This window comes from Lepidothrix coronata, unplaced genomic scaffold, assembly GCF_001604755.1.
Source record: "Lepidothrix coronata isolate B3197 unplaced genomic scaffold, Lepidothrix_coronata-1.0 Scaffold100, whole genome shotgun sequence".
Classification (NCBI taxonomy): Eukaryota; Metazoa; Chordata; class Aves; order Passeriformes; family Pipridae; genus Lepidothrix; species Lepidothrix coronata.
The window spans coordinates 1454175-1471986 of record NW_016690280.1 but is presented as its reverse complement, the minus strand read 5'-3'; the positions used below and the strand labels follow the sequence as shown (position 1 = coordinate 1471986).

Genomic DNA, 17812 nt, shown 5'->3' with positions numbered 1-17812 from the left:
TATGAAATTAAAAATGTTTAAGGGTTTGATGATTAAATCCTTACCCCCATTTTCATGTCCATTTAAAATCTAATTTCAGCCTAAGCTTAAATTTTTACATCTGTCATGATTGCCTACATGGGCAGTTATGGAAAAACCAGGATGAAAACTGCTTTGGGATGAAGGGTGGGAGATTCTTCAGGAGGCTGAGGCAGGAGAATCGCTTGAAAATTACCTGTAATCCCAGCTACTCAGGAGGCTGAGGCAGGAGAATCGCTTGAAAATTACCTGTAATCCCAGCTACTCAGGAGGCTGAGGCAGGAGTGGGTTGGAGGAGAGACAGGAATTCACACGGTCAGATAAGGACCAGAACTCAAAGAAAAAAAAAAGAGTCAAGTCAGTTGCATGAAAATGCCCCAATATCGAGCAAAAAACATGCAAGAAAAGCTGAGGTGGCCGTGGAGAGTGGGTCTGACTGGGCTGGAAAGATGGAAAACTGAAAACATTTCCCCACTGTACGAGTGACCTTATCCACAGTCTCTGTCCAAACAAACGGACCAAAAGCTAATTAAGGGAGAAATTTGATAAACTTTACAGAAAGCCCTCTACAGAGCTGGTTCTGAAACAATAGGGACAGATAATTGTTCAATCTCCAAATTAAGACTGAACTATACCAATAGTATTTACATCAAGCAGTTATCTTTAAGAATGCATGAAAAAGGACAATTTACTTTTTTAAGAGTGTCCTCTAAATCCGGCATACAGATAAAGTACTCTGACATCCTGGATTTGTTTCAAAGCTTTTTGAGAAACACACACAAATAATTGAGATTTAGTCAATTTTATTTACAGTTTGTTTTTTTACATTTCAGAGCATTACACAATTACATATTCTCATTTTCTGACCTGCAAACAGATACCTTAAACGGAAATATTAAAAAAAAAAAAAAAAAAATGAAGTTAGATACATCCAAAATGCAACAATTACACATCTGACAATTCACAAAGTGTAATTTACTAGGACGTATCCTAAGAATTTAGGAACAACCAGTCAGGAGAAAATCTGACCAATTTCAGCAATTGATTATTTACACATTCAAAACAAAGCCTCTCTTAAGCTAAACCTCCAGGCAAATGGCCTGAAAGATTTCTTCAGGAAGAAAGACCAGTATGATTCACACCTATGCAGCATTAACAGCCCTTGATCCCAAACACTGAGCGACTCCTCAGCTTTGTCTTAGAGCTACAGGCATCCCTCGACTTCTCAGACCCTGAAGCGATATAGTTGTGCCCCCATGTGCATAGAAAGGTTGAGTGTTTAAGTGGTCACTACGATAAAACCCCATTTAATCTGGTCTTTAAGTCACACGAATTCTTCTTCCTTAAAAATTTCAGCACATCTCTAACGCCATTTAACCCGGCCTGTGCGGATCAGGACACGCCTCCGGATGTTTAAGCAGGCTTTGAACCCCTTTGGAGTGGCCAGACTAAATCCATTAGAGACTAGTTAAAATAATCTTTAAAGACCATTTAGACAAGGCTTACATTTCTACACTTCCCTGATGGGCCACCTAATAAAACAAAAAAGTCACAGCTACTACTTTCATCCCTTGTGTCAACCCTTTGCCACAAAGCAACTAGTTATATACTGGGTAGAAACTACTAAAAAATTCCCTGCAAATCAGCTGCCTTTCAGCTGAGGCTATGGCTCCTATGCATCGGGTGGTTGAGGAGGTTGTTTTTTTTTTTTTTCATTCTTTAAAAAAAATTCTCACTTGAAAAATACTGAAGTCCTCACTTTAGGCTAATTTTGATTGCATGTTCAATTCGTTTAACTGTCAAGAAACCGCTACAAATGGAACGAGTTTAGTATAAAAAGAGCAGTCAACCGAGTGCAACTTCTGACTCGCCAAGTCCTTCATGGTAGTTCTCTAACTAGGCTATGGATTTTGTGGAGCCTCCAGGTTTCTTGCCTACCTTACTTTCCATGTTCACGTTTCAAACTGCGTCAGCAGGGCCCGAACCTCGGGGGTGAGCTGCTTAGCAGCCTTGGCTGCCTCTGTGACGGCCTTGCGGTACAGACCCTTTCTCTTCTTATTAAAGCGCAACTGGAAGCTTTCTAAAAAGGGGGAGAGCTGTGCAAGAGCAAGGAAAGATGTTGTAGTGGAGCCGAACCACGAGATACGAGCCTCCTGCCGAACTAAAAGGCCGTTATCTTTCCGGCTCACAGTTATGGTAAGGATACGGGCTGGCCACCAAGGGAAGCCATAAATCTTGGCCCAAACAATGTCCCCTACACATACGGTCCTGCCATCTGGTGTGACACATTTAGAGACGTTTTTGGAAAAGACTTCCGTTTTCAAGGAATTACTGAGCTTTTTCTCTTCCTTCGAAGAGGAGGAGGAGGAGGAAGGTGCATGCATGCTGCCTGGAGGAAAATCAAAGCTTTCAGTAGAGCTACACTCAGAGTTGGTGGATTTCAAATCATCTGTGCTATCACTACTACAAACTGATGCACTGGAAGAGTCAGATTTCTTTTGATTAAGGGTCATGTAAACCGTTATATTGCTTTTGCTGCCTCTCTTGCCCAGTGTCTGGTGTTCATCCTGATCAACAGTTACATGCACTTCACTCGTGTCCTGAACCTCACTGCTGGCCTCTTCGGGGCCTTCTGAGGGGCTCTGATTTTCTGAAGGGGCCTCACCTGCTGAGCGGGTGGAGGAGCAGCGAGACTGGGGCTTAGTTGCCATCTTGCCACTCCGTATTTTCTCAAGTCCTGTCTTGAGAGAAGAGTCATTTTCTTCATTCCGATACCTTTGTGGCTTTAAACGCAATCGGGGCGGGAGGGAACCTGAGCTGGTGTTCTGGAGACGCCGTGTGAAGTGGACCTTAGAATGTGCATTTTTGGAAGAGGAGGTTGCACTCTGCTTCTTTTGTGCCTTTTCTTTGGCCATTTTCAAGACTTCCCGAGCTTTTGCATGATCCATGTTTTTGCTCTGGAGAACTTTTTTTGTATTTAACTGCGCTTTTGAAGTATTTGCTTGTGCGGAAACTTTAACTACTCTGCTTCTGCCGTGGGCAATATTTGAAACCTTGACCACAGCGTTCCTTTTCTGGCTTTCATTTTGGCTTTTTCCATCCACCTTATGGTCAGTCTTAAGTTTTTTATTCACAGTAGTCACACTCTCATTTCTTCGCTTTTTACTATCCTCGTATTTTGAAGAGTCACTTGCATTGCCACCTTTTTTGATTTCCTTTTTTTCTGCAACAACACTGTTTTTGCACTTGTCACACAAGACCTGCCGGGGCCGTAGTTTGATCGCGTTCATGATCGAAGTGGGTTCCTCCCTGTACATTTTACGCTTGGGCCGCTTGATTTTCCGGGGTGGAGGTTGAGGTATTGACTGGTTATACGTGTCCCTGATAAACAAAGGAGGAGGGTACGGTGCTCCCTCGTGAAAGAGAGGAGGTGGTTTAGAAGTCCATAGGCTTTTAGCTATGCTGGGCTCTGATGGCTGTGTGAGGGGAGAGTCATCAGGGACTGCAGCGTCAGACTCACACTTCACCTGTGCCTCGTCTTGGAATGGTTTATTTTGGAGCTGCATGGCTTCAGGTTTGTCCTTGTATTCCCTTTTAGGAAATATGGTCACAGGGATTCCGTGGGGTCCAAACCTTAAAGAGAGGAAAAAAATAAAACTGAATGTTTTGAGGGAACTTTTGCTGCATTTGTTACAAAGTATTTGAAAACCTGTCTGCATTAGGTAAGCCAGCATTTGAAAGACATGAATCCCATGAAAATTAAAAGCTTCATATCCAGCCTTATGGGAAGCTTTGAAAAAACAGGACACCAAAGCAAAGTCAGTAGAGAACTAGAAATACACAACTTCACTTATCATCAGTTCCTCTTGCATCAACGAGATGCCCTGAAAATGTAACAAAAATATCCCCTTGACAGTAGTAAAAGAATTAACTTTATACCTTTGGAAAACACTTACAAACATACAAACTCATCCCATCAACTCCAAATCTACCCAAAATTATTTTCCATACAAAGTCAATTTTATGTGAAGGCATCTTCAGTGACTTTTACAAAATCCTTCCATTTTTAGCATATCAGAAAAGGATGAATGTTTCAGATTTAACTGAGACAAATCTGCACTGCAAAAATCCTTGCACTGAACAGAGTGCCATCACTCTTCATCCACAAAAGCTCAGCACTTGATTATCTGATGCATAACAGCTCAAAACTCGCCAGCCTACCAGTTTTGAGTTTTTCCCAGCAAAAGCATTCTTATTGCAACTCAGTACAAACCATTCCTCTCTGTTCTGTGAGCAAACAAGATTTTAAACCTTTCCCTGTTTTTCTCCAGACTAGAATCACTCCTGATCCAGATCTCTCCTGCCCCATTTGACTAACACAGAACTTGTCTCCACCCTGATCTGAGGAGAATAAAAAATCCCAGCAGGAATTAGGCATTGGCTTAACTTTCCTCTAGTGACAAAGGCAGCACATGGCCCAACAGGTACCAACCCTTCTGCAAAGGGCTGTGGCAGGGGAGAAATTCCAGGGGAAGCCAATGCATTTTATCCATTTGCACGGCATCATGCTGGTCTTCTCCTGAGAGGAAACCAAAAATACATTCCTTTTGCAGCATTGTAACTTTCAATCCACAGAACCGGGCAGGGGGGACTATAAAAGGTTATTTCACCTCCCTTGTGTTCCACTCCACATCCCCCAGTGAGGTCCCAGCCTCACACAGAGCTGTCCCTGGGCTGCTCTGAGCACTGCCCGACTCTTACTCCCACTCACACACCGGTGTGTGGCTCCTATTAGTTGGTATTTTAATACTTTGAGCTTAGTGCAGTAACATGGTGGACAAGGAATTGCAATTCAAATGCCAAATCTTCCATTTTAAAAATCACTAAAACACCATAATGTTTATCCCACCCCACGTGACAGGAGAATGAAGTTATTCCCCAAGATCTGTCCTCAGGTTCACACTACTTCGTGTTGCACTGTGGCTGCTCAACTGCAACTGATTGAGTTGAAGTTTATTTAAAATCTTTTCTGTCCAAGTTGCCTCCCTCAAAACTGGTTTTGAAAAAAGTCATCATATGTGTTAGAAGGTTATTTACACTGTCCCTAACCAAAGCCATCACTTGTTTGTCCTTCTGCTTAACTGTTAAGCCTCTTTTTACATCTAAAAGTTGTAACTGAAACGAACAACTCACCCAAGGTTGAATTATCCACCCTGTTTGCACTTCATTACAGAAGGAGAACAGAAATAGCAGAGTCCTAAGCAAAGGACACCCAAACAAAGTTGTCATCAAGAGAAAGAAGGTTCAACACGTGACAATTTACATGCCCATGCTTTTCCATGTTACATTCCCACCTTTGAACCCTGGAGACAGAAGCAGGAGCCCAGGGGATAGATAGAGCAGCTCTGTCCTGGCCTGTGGGCTGAGTAGTGCTCTTTACCTCAGCACCTCATTTCTGAGGTTGGGACCCACTCCAGTTGAATTCCACACGTCTCCCAGAGAGGAGCAGCAGAACTAAACAGTCTACTGCAGTAGTGAGGGCTACAGTGACTTATAAACATTCAGCAGCTCATACAGACATTTTTCCAGCCTTAAGTCTGGCATTAAACCACCAGGGACTCACTCATAACTAAGTTTTAAGTTCCCTAAAGTCCCACAAGTCCATCAAGTGTAAAGAAGTTGCTTTTCCACAAACACTTTTCCTTCCACTAAGGATTGTGAGCAAGTTATTCAATTCCAAGTAGGGATTTAAAAGAAACTATCAGCTGACAATAATTAGATTAGCAATATTTTCAGTGTTCCTTGCATCAAGATCTTCAGCTTCCAAGAGGAAATAAGATCAGATCCAGATCCTATCTTTCATCACCTGATAAAGATTACAGGATTTGGGAAAAAGTTAATCTGTGATAAGAGTTGAAAACAAGGTAGGGAAAGACCTCTGCTGTGCCCAGACAAACATCTCAAGAGTAGAACTAGACAGGAGTGGGACATCAAATGTGCAAACCCCACGTAGAGAAACATCCCTTACAACTCTTCCCACTGCCTCAGGAACTGCATTTCCAAGCCCTCACAAGACATTTCCAGAGTCCAGTGCACAAGCCTTTCTCCCAGAGGACATTTATGCTGACTCTGATTTAGGAAATTAAGCATTATTAGTAGTGACTAGGAAGAATTGGATGATGAGGGCTGCAAGTTCTCCAGAAGGATCCCATTTAAGTACTTCATCTCTCTTTTCCCAAGTTTTTGTTCTACTGCCTCACAAGCCAAGTCAGCACAATTACCACTCCAGAGGCATAAAAAAGCCTGATGGAAAGCTCAGCATATGACTGCTACTATGAAGTCAAAGATTAATACTGCACTGCAGACTCTCCTTTCCTTCAAGCACCTGCACAATACACAGGCCAAAGCTGAAGAACAGGACAGCCAAAGTGGAATTTCTACCTAAAATGCAAAGCTGCTTTAGTCAGACACAAAACCAATCCAGACTGAATCTCTGAAGGCAGAGTCTGCCTCACAAAAGGTACTGTTTTAACAGATGAACTCTAATCTCCCACCTTTGTCTACCTAAAAATGAATGAATTGGGGAACTCGAGACCATTAATGGATATTGTTTAGTGCCAGTTATGCACAACCCTATTCCTGTAAAGGGTGTGTCAATACATACAGACATGACTAATCAAGACAGTCCACCTGCAGTACAAGACAAATGTGGCAAAAGCCAAGAGACTGAGTATTATTTCCAACAGCTCAGTGTGTGGTGCCCTCTCTTTGCCTCATCCAACAGCAGATTGCATCTATAAACATGCAGTTTCTAGATTATCTCTGTTTCCTTCTTGGAGAATCAAGTTCTCCAGTTATGCAACTTGGAAGAATGACATGAAAATTAAGAAGAGAAAACAATGGCAGAAAAACTTACAAATGAAACAGTAAATGATACAGGGGAGAATGAAGACAAAGAACAAGGCAAGAAAAGAAGAATTTGTTTTTCTCAAGAGAAACAGCAGAATGAAGACATGATCTTAAACCTACTCAAGACAAAGCATGACACAACATCTAATTACTTCAACAGGAAGCAAAAGTATTTATTGCATGTACTGGGATTTCAAGTCCTATTTTCACATGTCTAGTACGTGGACCTGGAAGACAAATGCATCTCATACAACCACAACAATAAATTTTGCTACACCAGCTACAAGGTTGAAATAGTCAGTAGTGACACGTGTAGGCAGGTTAGACACAAAACTGCAAAAGTATTTGGCTCATCTGCTACAGAGATGAAAAAGGACTAAAAAGCTACTGTATAAAAAAAAAAGTTAAAAAAATCCAAGCAACACAACTCAGTTGTGCCATAACTTCACATCAGTCAATGACTGGGCTGTAGATCACCTCTGAAGAGAAACCATTTCAGTTATTACATCACTGAGATGACCCACATATTTTGTTTGTCACCTGTTGCACATTTAAGTACTGTAAAGAATTGCCTTGTCTTTATTCTAAAACAAACTAATTTTTTTAATATATTGATCCCAAGTCTCATCTGTCCCCATAATATTATTTTCATCCAGAAAAGCTACTCTTGGAAATATATACTTAATTACTGTTTGCTTAAAAAAAAAAAAATCCCTCAGTGCCCAGGTTCCAGCTGCCCCCTGAACAGCCCCACTCCTGACTAACTCACTTCTACCTCAGAGCATCACACTTGAGGGAAGGATTCATTGACAGGGGATCTAAAACCGAAGTGTTAAAAGAAAAAACAAACTAAGAAATAGGTATTTCAACCTGATTCAAGGCAGTTGTGGAAAGCAGTGCACTGCTGCCTTGTACCTGTGCAAAATCAGAACCAGTTTTCTCTGTTGCCAGTTCCTCTCCTGTATAAGGGTCCTGGCTCTTTTTTGCTTTGAAAATGCACCTCTTAAGAGAGGATGGTGTAAAAGAAACTTATCTCTAAGAGGTTTTTCAGGTAACCAGGGCAATCAGTAGGATCTAATCATATTTCTGCTATAGATATCCCTTCAATATACATATTCATTAAAGCCATAAATAGCAACAGGAATACCAGGACTAATAAGTAAGAGACTAATGGGGTAGACGAGATCCATTCTGGCAGTTCAATGATATTTACAATGAAAAGAGCTTTCAACTGACCGGGATGTGCAGAGACAGAAATATGATAAAATGAGGCTTTATTTCCACAGCTTACCAAGTGCAAGTTAATTAACAGGTAGCCATGGCATCTAAAAGCCAGTTTGGGTACCAAAACTAGAAATCATACAGTTTTGTGTTACAGGCATTAAAACTTAAGTACTTCAAGGAAAGTAAAACTACTTTTTTCAAATCTAAATCCTACAAAATTACTACAATGAATACACATTATTACTCAATTTGTATGCAAAACAGCACAGTTAAACAGTATTTTTTGAGAAATAAACATGACATAAGGAACAAATTCCATCTAAACCTGTATGTACATAAACATCCAAGCAGTACACCCTGGGGCAAAGTGTTTTTACATTACTACGTGTAAGTCTTAAGTTCTCATCTTTAGCCTCCAATGTCTTTTACTTCTCTATTAAAAGAAACAGAAATGAAAAAGCACCTTGTTCTGCCAAGAAGAGCCAAAGGAGAGAACCCACTGAACCAGTTCAGAACTATTTCCCATTTGTCTGTGGACAGACTGAATTAAGGCCAACAAAGCACAGTAACTTCCAGTGTTCAAGTGTTAAATGAAGTCTGTTGTAAATGACTATGATCAAAACTCATCTTCACCACTAAGTCAGAACTGCAGCAATCTCCTATTGCCTATTTCTGCATTGCTCTTGTACTCAGTACCATCCTTAGTGTTCTGCAAAAGCCAAGACAAGCAACAACAGAGGCCATTTTTATTGCATGGATCAAAGTTCTAAGACCCTGAATGCTGGGAGTATAATAATATGCTGAAATAACATAGAGCTAAGGATATATACTTCAGGTATCTAAACTGAGGGTTTAAATTGTAATATTCAATGTAATATACAGTTAGATCATAGCTCTTTGAACACTAAGTATTGCAGAACTCCTCAAAGTAATCTGTATCCAAACCACAGATTATCCAACAATTTTTAATGAAGGATCTACTTGGTGTGATGAAGCACAACAATGGAACACATTGCTTTAAGTGGCAGTTTCCTGAAAAAACCACTCCCACAAGCCAAACAATCAACCCCACATTTTACTCACCTCCTGAGCACTGTAACACGGGATTAAATAGATTAGAAAATGTATATTTCACTTAGAGCTCTAAAAACATGGCAAAGGGATGAGGGACTCAGAAACAGCAAAACATTAAGATGTTGCCTCAGCACCAAGGAGAATTTGGTCAAAGATATGACAGTTCAAATTACGTGATGTGTGACAATCCACATCTAAACACACCAGTGAGAAGCTCACCTATGGAAAAACAGGTGTTTTTCAAGCAGGTGCTCTGGCCTGAAATCCAAGCTCTTGTTTCTGGCACTTTTCAGGACAAAGGAAAGACAAGAGCAGGGCATGCACAGAACTTGAGTTTGAGAAGTATCCCAAGAAAGCTGGTGAGAAGTATCTAAGGCAGTAGGTGACTTGAATTACTCCTGATTGCTGTAACCTGGGTCTCTGCTGCAACCCCTGCCCAAGCAGAAACCTAATAATGGCCACCAATGTGCAAACAGCCTCAGAGCTGCATTAGCTCACAGTGCATCTCTCCATGGAGTTAGAAGACTTCAGCTTCCAAGGAAGTGACTCCCAGAAGCCCCTGGAGTCAGGATGCTGATGCAGGCTCTGAAGAATTATCCAGTGTGGAGACAGAAGCTCTGAGTTGATAAGGCTGAAGATAACAGAGGTGGTCCTCATAGGGTGGGGAGGCAACACAAACCTTTCCATCAGAAAGGATTTACAAGTGCACTCACAGGATTTCCTTCAGTTTTTTGTAACCCAGAGTTCTATCAAGGACGTAAAAGTAAACTTCAGAAGATAAAATGCTTTGAGTTTAGGCTTTCCACTAACTACTGCAATTTTACTGGCATCTCTATAAAGGTGAAGGTCTGTTTAAACTGAGAGTATCTTTTAACATCTACTGCACTTTAGAGTAGACACTTTGCTGAGAAATTTGTTGATATATTTTGAAGTGTTGCACAACTGCAAAACATTATTAGTGAGAGAAAATACCTTGAATATATACTTCAATATACAGCGTGAATACACACCTCATCCACATACCAGTCAGATCCAAGACACACAGAAGAGAATGACACCAGTGACTAATGGATGAACTTCAAGCCAATTCAGTGCCAAAATTCATCAGTCCCACAAAAGAAAATAAAAATGAAAGCAGATAGAAAATTTCATCTCTGACCTGTCTCTCAACACTTTGAGCCAAGTCAATCAAGGAACCCTTAGAAAGCCAGGATAAGCCATGCTGCTGAGATACAGAGAGGAACACTGTATTACATCCCAGTCCAACAAAGAACAGCTGTAGACTACAGATGATACTTCAGGAAAGAAGTCTGAGACACAATCCAGACACCCAATTTACCAGTAAGAGCTTCCTGGTTTGAGAAAGGGAAAAGTCACACTCCTTGTACTGGCTCAAAATCAGAAGCAGATTGGCAAGTGTTTGCAGTATTAATGTGCTTTATAACTATATTAGCAAAATACTACAAGCTAGGCCAGTTTTGTCAGCTATTTCCACTTCCCAAGAGGAAACTTGAAAATGAGAAAGCCTTTCAAAAAGCACTTGATAAGACACCACAAATAACACTTAAAGTTTTGGATGTTGATAGAGACACCGTTTTCATAGAGAAGCTGAAAAGCTACAAAATCATAGAAAATGATAGGATGAAAGACATGTCACAAAGTCTTCTGATCCAACACTTCATGGAGCCATGAAGTTGCTGAGGGGCTGGATCTCCTCCCCTATGGAGACAGGCTGGGAAAGCTGGGGCTGTTCAGCTGGAGAGGAGAAGGTTGTGTAGAGACCTCAGAGCCCCTTCCAGTGTCTGAAGGGGCTACAGGGAAGCTGGAGAGGGGACTCTGCATCAGGAACTGGAGTGACAGGACAGGGGGAAATGGCTTCAAACTGACACAGAGGTTTAGATGAGATATTGGGAAGAAATTCTTTACTGGGAGGGTTGTAGAGAACTGGGACAGATTGCCCAGAGAAGCTGTGGCTGCCCCATCCCTGAAAGTGTTCAAGGCCAGGCTGGACAGGGCTTGAAGCAACATGGCCCAGTGGAAGGTGTCCTTGCCCATGGCAGGGGGTTGGAACTGGATGAGCTTTAAGATCCCTTTAAGATCTCTTCCAACTCCAACCATTCTATGATTCACTCTAACACCATCCTCTAAGTGAGGCTACCTTTGTCATTCAATAAAACTTCTGTCAGTCACAAGCAAAATACATGTAAGTCACTCTGTTAACCCCCCCACACACACACTCACATCACACTTATGCTTCTGGTGCCCTGGGGATAATGAAAACAAATGTCAAAGAAGTGCTATGGATGTTCCTTAAATGCCAGAATTTCACCCAGCTCCTTTAGGCTTCTGAGAAGCTACAAAAGACAGCAGGTGGTGAGTTGTAGGAACATTTTGCAAAAAGGATTCAAGAGTCATCAAGAAAGAATGCTGTAACTGAAAACTGCTTCTAGGACTTTAAGAATTGGAAGCTGCCTATAAAAGTTTATTTTCATCATACAGTTCATGCACACCTTGCTGCAGGAAATCTTTCCTTATCTTCCACAACCAAACCCCAATAAACATAATTTCAAACACCTGCCTACTAGGAATACACTGGACATCTTTTAGATATCTAAGACTTTTAGGTCACAAAACAACTTTTTGCTCTTTCTTTCTCCCTCAAGAGCTATTATGAGCACACAAAAGTCAGATGGGAACTTGCTTAAAGAAAAAGGCAAGAAACTTGTCCATCACCTCTTTAGAATTAGAAGGAATATTTTAGTCAAATGATAAAGCAATAAAAAGTCCAAATCCTGACTGTTGCCAAAGCAACAGAATATAAATTTAATCCCCCTCCTCCCCTAATCTTTAGGAAGGGAAAAAAAAACATGCAGAAACAATTATCTTCTCTCCAGAAAAACAAACAAAACCAAAACTAAATCCTACATTTTAAGATTTACAAATGCTACGCTCATCAGGTATTTTCATACCACCTACTTCCTCCAGGTGCAGAGCAGGATTTGCACTAATTCAGAGCCAGCAGGTGGGATGAACATCTCCTGTCCCCTAAGCAAACAGTGTCAGGCAAATGCCAGATACAGGCAGGTTACAAGGACTTTTAAATCCTATAAAAACATGGAATGATTTGGGTTGGAAGGGACCTTAAAGATCATCTTGTTCCAAGGTCTTGTTCCAACACCTTCCAGCAGACCAGGTTGCTCCAAGCCCCATCCAACCTGGCCTTGAACAATTCCAGGGATGGGGCAGCCACAGCTTCTCTGGGCAACCTGTGCCAGGGCCTCACCTCCCTCACAGCCAAGAATTTCCTCCCAGTATCCCATCTAAACCCACTCTTTCAGTTTGAAGCCATTCCCCCTTGTCCTGTCACTCCAGTTCCTGATGAACAGTCCCTCTCCAGCTTCCTTGTAGCCCCTTCAGATACTGGAAGGGGTTGTGAGGTCTCCACTCAACCTTCTCTTCTCTTCCTTTCTGCTGATTTTCAAAACTTCCTGTGCACCAGGTTCACAAGACTGCCATTAGTACAGGCAGAGAAAATACCTCCTTAATTCAAATAAATGTAGGAATAAAGTCCACTGAACACCAAGGTGCTTGTGTTATAAACTCCTAAATGGACATCCTATTTATAGGGGGTAGGAGGAAAATCAGGCCTTTGATATAAATATCACTGACTTCATATAAAAGTCCACAAGAATGAAATGCAAAGTCAATGCACCATCTCAACAATGGAAAAGGAATTCAGGAGAAAAAAAACAACAAAACCCACAAACAGCCAAAAAACTTTAAAACCAGAAATACATGGGGATAATTTTGCTTTCCTTTCACTGTGAAGTTCAAGTAATTCAGAACGTGACCAGAAAAGACTAAAAAGAGTCCAGTGAACAGGTTTATAAAACAGTCATTAAAACTTGCTCTTCTTAGTACTGTATGGAAGTAGCACCTTCACTGCTCTGGAGGGGAAGGAGAAAGTAAGATCCAAAAAGGAGCAGGAATTATTTTCTTCTGAGTATACAAACATTATTAGCATGTGCAGTGAACACATCAGCCACTTTTTCAAGCTACTGAATGAGTAAATTCTAATACAAATTTTCACTTTTACTTAATAAGAGCTGTCGATCTTAAAATATCGATCCCTTTGATATTAGGAAAGTTTGTAAGATTATTCCCAAGCATTTGAATGAGATGGACTTCAGGAACCACCCATCTTCCCTGCTAGAACTCCCAATGCTGTCAGGTAAATGCATGCTGGAATTTAGGTGGTTTTCATTTAACCCTGGCCTTCTTTTTAGTTTTTAGTCAGGGGAAAAACTTGTTACAAGACTTCCAGGACCTGCCACAGATACAGGACGTTCCTGGAATATGTTCATGTTCTACAAGTCCAGGTGCTGATACACAAAACAAAACTAAAGAGATATAATAAAAAGCTGACCTAAACAGTAATACCCTTTAGTCACCACTGACATGGTAAGACTGAAATTTGGCCATTCATGTAACACCTTTGTTTTTCATAATGTTTCAACTTATTACAGGCAGCAAGTTCTTGGACCATAGAAACAGTCCAGTAGAAACAGAGCTCGTTTTCCACTGCATTTGGTGCTCTGAGGCATCTGAACAGAGACTCCTGTTATCTACCAATATTTACTTGTCACCAGCCAAACACTACAGACCTTACGTCTCAAAACTCAGTTCTTCTTGTCCAGTCCCTCTGCAGAGCTTGGCCTTTAGAGTTTATGTTTCACCTCCTGAATTCCCATGTAACAAGCACCTCTGTTACATGGGAAGATCATATGAATGGAGAGGAAGGAATAAGTGGTTCCACTGCAAAGAGAATCTGGGAGGAATAGCCCAAGCCTTTCCTCATGGCTTTTACACAGTTCCCACTGCAAAGGTTTGTCCCGGGGCTGTGTTTGGCACCAGGGAGAATGGAGATGCTTTCACCAAGGCACAAGAGCAGCAGCCACCCTGCAAACTGACTTTTGCTGCAAAGAGTTGCAGATCTACTGCATGACAGAAGGACCCTCAGTGCACAAGAACCTCAGAAAAACAAGAGGTCAACGTGTGTTTAGGAAGGTCCAATCCCTCTCAGGAGTAAGGGAGAAGCTGGTATTTCCCTTCACCCCTGGAAGCACAGAACCAAGTGCCTCACCCTCCTGACCAAGGCAACAATGTCATTTTGCTGCTACAACTTCAAACCTACAAAAGAATCAATGTTACCCAGGATTAGGACTTAATTTTCATCACCTTCTGCCCCGCCTTGACACGCTATTTCACGCTCCAAGTGAGTGCAGTTAGCAGACCACATTTTAGTACTTGGCTTGAAAAGACAAATTGGTAGCTTAGCATTTTATACCTCAACAACTGACAAATTTAAAACTTAATTCCATGGTATTATCCAAAACCCTAGTTTCAGAAAAGGCCTTGTGTGACAAGACCCAACCATATAATGAGGCCCAGGCCAAAACTGCTGGTCTCAAACACTTTCCTTCTAGGAAGTAATGACAATTTTGATATTATAGGAAGTTATTAAACATGTAAAAGGAGTGTAAAAATACATATGCCCACACATGCAGCTTAAATTTGGGGGAGAAAAGCACTGCATGTTTGGCATACCGATTATTTTAAATAATAACCTTGGTCAAATTTCACTCTTCTCTCATGTATTTGCATAGTCCTTATAAGTTTACAAAACAAACACTAAGATGAAGAGGTATTTTCACCTGTAAACAGTAGTTAAATTGTTTATAAGATACAACGATTTCTAGTCTCCCAAGAATCCCTTGCTATAGGAAGGCAATGAAAAGAAGCAAACCCTAAAGCTCACAGTCTGATAAGGCTAAGTTATTTGGTGATACATAACAATCCCCCCCCATCCAAAAGGATATTTAAGAACCAATAAACGTCAACTCATTCCTTGCATACAAGGAGCAATTAGTACTAATTAATAACTGCACTGATAACTGCAACAGCCTGGCTTGAAAACCATTATTCTGAAAAAAGTAAGTACTGAAAAATAAGGTTACCTAGGCAATGTAAGCCAGAACGAACAGGGAAAAGAGATCTCTGGGTCTGTTTCGTACATCTGTAGCTCGGGTCCTTTTCCCAGGCACACAGGGATGATGCTGCAGGCGCCGTGGAAACCCAGCCAAGCCCAAAGGCTGTGCCCATGTGCTCGCGCCTCTCCCATCTTCCCATTCCCATTCCCCGGGCCCTTCCCACCCTCGGCTGGAAGGGTCGAGGAGGAGGATGCCCGGGAGCTGATGCTCCGCTCCCCGGGGAATAGCAGCCGCTCGGTCCCAGGCGGACCGCGGCCAAGGAGGGAATGGGATGGGAGGGGAAGGGAGTGCAGTGCAGGGGGGGCTGCAGCCGCCGTGCCCCTCCGCCCCTGCCCGGGCAGCGCCCCCGAGGGTCCCGGGGGCCGCCCCCCATCCCGCCCCGGGGGGCTCCGGGTGGGCTCCCGGCCCCGGCGCTGGGTGGGGGGCTCAGCCGGTTCCCCCCCGAGCTCTCACCTTTTCGAGAGGTCCATGAGGACCCCGGAAAAAAGCTTCTCTCCCAGCCGGAACGAGACCACCAGGGCGTCCTCGATGATGTGGTCCAGGGTGACCCGCACCTCGGAGCCGGGCAGCAGCGCCGGCGCCTCCGCCTCCCCCGCGCCCGGGGTCGCGGGCACCGGCGGATCGGGCTCCACGGCGGCGGCAGCATCCGGCTCCTCCTCCTCCGGCCGGGACGGCTCCTCCCCGGGCCCCGCGGAGCCCCCGGCAGCCGGCGGGCAGGGCTGCGGCGGCTCCCGGGCGGGCTCGGGCGGCGGGCAGGGCTGCGGCGGCTCCGAGCACCCCGGGCTGGGCGCCGCGCGGGGCTCGGACCGCGGCGATTCCACTGCGGGGCTGCGGGGCGACGGCGGCGGCTCCTCCGTCCTCCCCGCGTCCGGCTCTCGCGTCCCGCCGGGGCTCCGGGCGCGCTGCACCGGCGGCGGCTCCTCGGCCTTGCCGCCGTCGGCCTCCTCGCCATCCGGCACCGCCGACTCCACGGCCTCGCTGACGGCAGGCGGAGGGTCCGCGCCGGCCTCACTGCCCGGGATCGGCTCCATCTCGGGCTCAGCCTCGCCGGCACCGCCGTCCCCCGGCACCGCCGCAGTCGCCGCCGCCTCCGCAGCCATGGCCGCCATTTTCGCCGCCGCCTCCCTCCAGCCGCGGGAGCGACGGCCACGGCCCGCGGGGAGGGAGGGCCCGCCCCCCGCGCCCGCAGGCGGCGTCCGATTGGCGGGCGCGCCGCAACGCTGCTCTTCTACTGGACGGCTCAGCGGTCCGTCAAACCCCGCGGGAACTTCCCGTTGGCCAGCGGGGGCTTCATTCAGCGCCGAGTCGGGAAGGGGAAGAGGGGGCGTGGCTTAGTCCTTTATAGGCCGCCGCGGAGTGAGGGGGCGGGGCTTGCGGGGCTGCTGCGACATCTCATTGGTGGAGGGAGGCGCCGCTCCCGAGGGAGGGCGGTGATTGGCGGCGCCAGGTGTCTGTCGCGGGGCGGGAACTGGGGAGCGCGCAGGGGAAGATGGCGAGGGCAGGAGGGCGGACGGCCATGAGGGGTGGAACGCGCCCCTCAGGGGCATCGGAGCGCCCTTTACGGGCGTCACTTCGCTCCTCAGGGGGGTGAACTCGCCCCTCGGGGTGTCCAGTTCGCCGCTTAAAGGGGTTAGCTCGCCCTTCAGGGGGATCCAGTCTGGTGCCTTTCGAGGGATAATAAATCAGCACTTTAAGGTGCTGCATGACTTAGGAACATCGAGTAAAGTGGAAAACGCAGTCTTGAAAAGGGGAGGAAAGGAGTTAGTGTTTTCCCTTAAGGTCTTGGAATGGTTGGATGGGAAAGGACCTCAAAGCCCACTTTGCTCCAAGCCCCTTCCAACCTGGCTTTGGACACTTCCAGGGGTGGAGCAGCCACGGCTGCTCTTTGATTCTGTTTCAAAAGATTGCAAACAGTCGCACTCAGAAGTTCGCAGAAACAAAGTTGCCAGACACCTTTGAGGCAGGGGAGGCCGGAAGGGTCACGGTCCTTGCTACAAACCACAAAGGTTTTATCTCTTGTGGATATTCTGTACCTTTGGCGTTTAACTGCAGACAGCTGGGGCTGCTGAGCCCGCCAGAGAACAGGGGCAATAAATCCTGAGCCTACAAGAAATTACCAACTAACACAAAGAAACTACTCAGCCCTTGAGCTGATTGGACTTTCAGATCCAACAGCTCAGCCCAGCAGGCTCTTTGTTATGTTAAGCTCAGATTTATGTAAAGGATGGGCATAAAATGGAAGATTTGCTCTTGCAAGTCCTACTGGATTCCACCTTTTCAGCAGGTGTTGCTTGTGGCAGACACGGGCCATTAAAATGCAAACTGATGTCTTTTTACACCTACTGGAGTCCCCAGCAACCCCCATGCTCCACATAGGAAACAAATGTGGGTGTATGGCTTGTTCAGGCTGCTCCACTGCAGTAACAGAGGAGATTATGTGCTCGACCCTGCTGTGGGGTCTTAAAATACAACACAAACAGCTCATTTGAATGTTGGAAGGTACTATATGTGCTTTTCAAAAGAGGTGAATAAGGACA

General features: G+C 44.5%; 1 protein-coding gene across 4 annotated transcripts in view; it reads right to left on the bottom strand.

The window, feature by feature from the left end:
- PWWP2A (PWWP domain containing 2A) overlaps window positions 1-16384 on the bottom strand; it is a 31604-nt gene extending 15220 nt beyond the window's left edge. For 2 of the 4 annotated variants that reach the window (XM_017822945.1, XM_017822942.1), the window contains exons 1-2: window positions 15729-16384; window positions 1957-3651 (exon numbers count right to left, since the gene is read on the bottom strand). In XM_017822945.1, coding sequence (XP_017678434.1) covers window positions 1971-3651; window positions 15729-16384 — 2337 coding nt within the window. In that variant the 3' untranslated portion in view covers window positions 1957-1970. Of the gene's footprint in view, window positions 1-804; window positions 3652-15728 lie in introns of those variants that run through there. The other 2 variants (XM_017822944.1, XM_017822941.1) reach the window with 2 other exon arrangements.
- Window positions 16385-17812: the final 1428 nt, after the last annotated feature.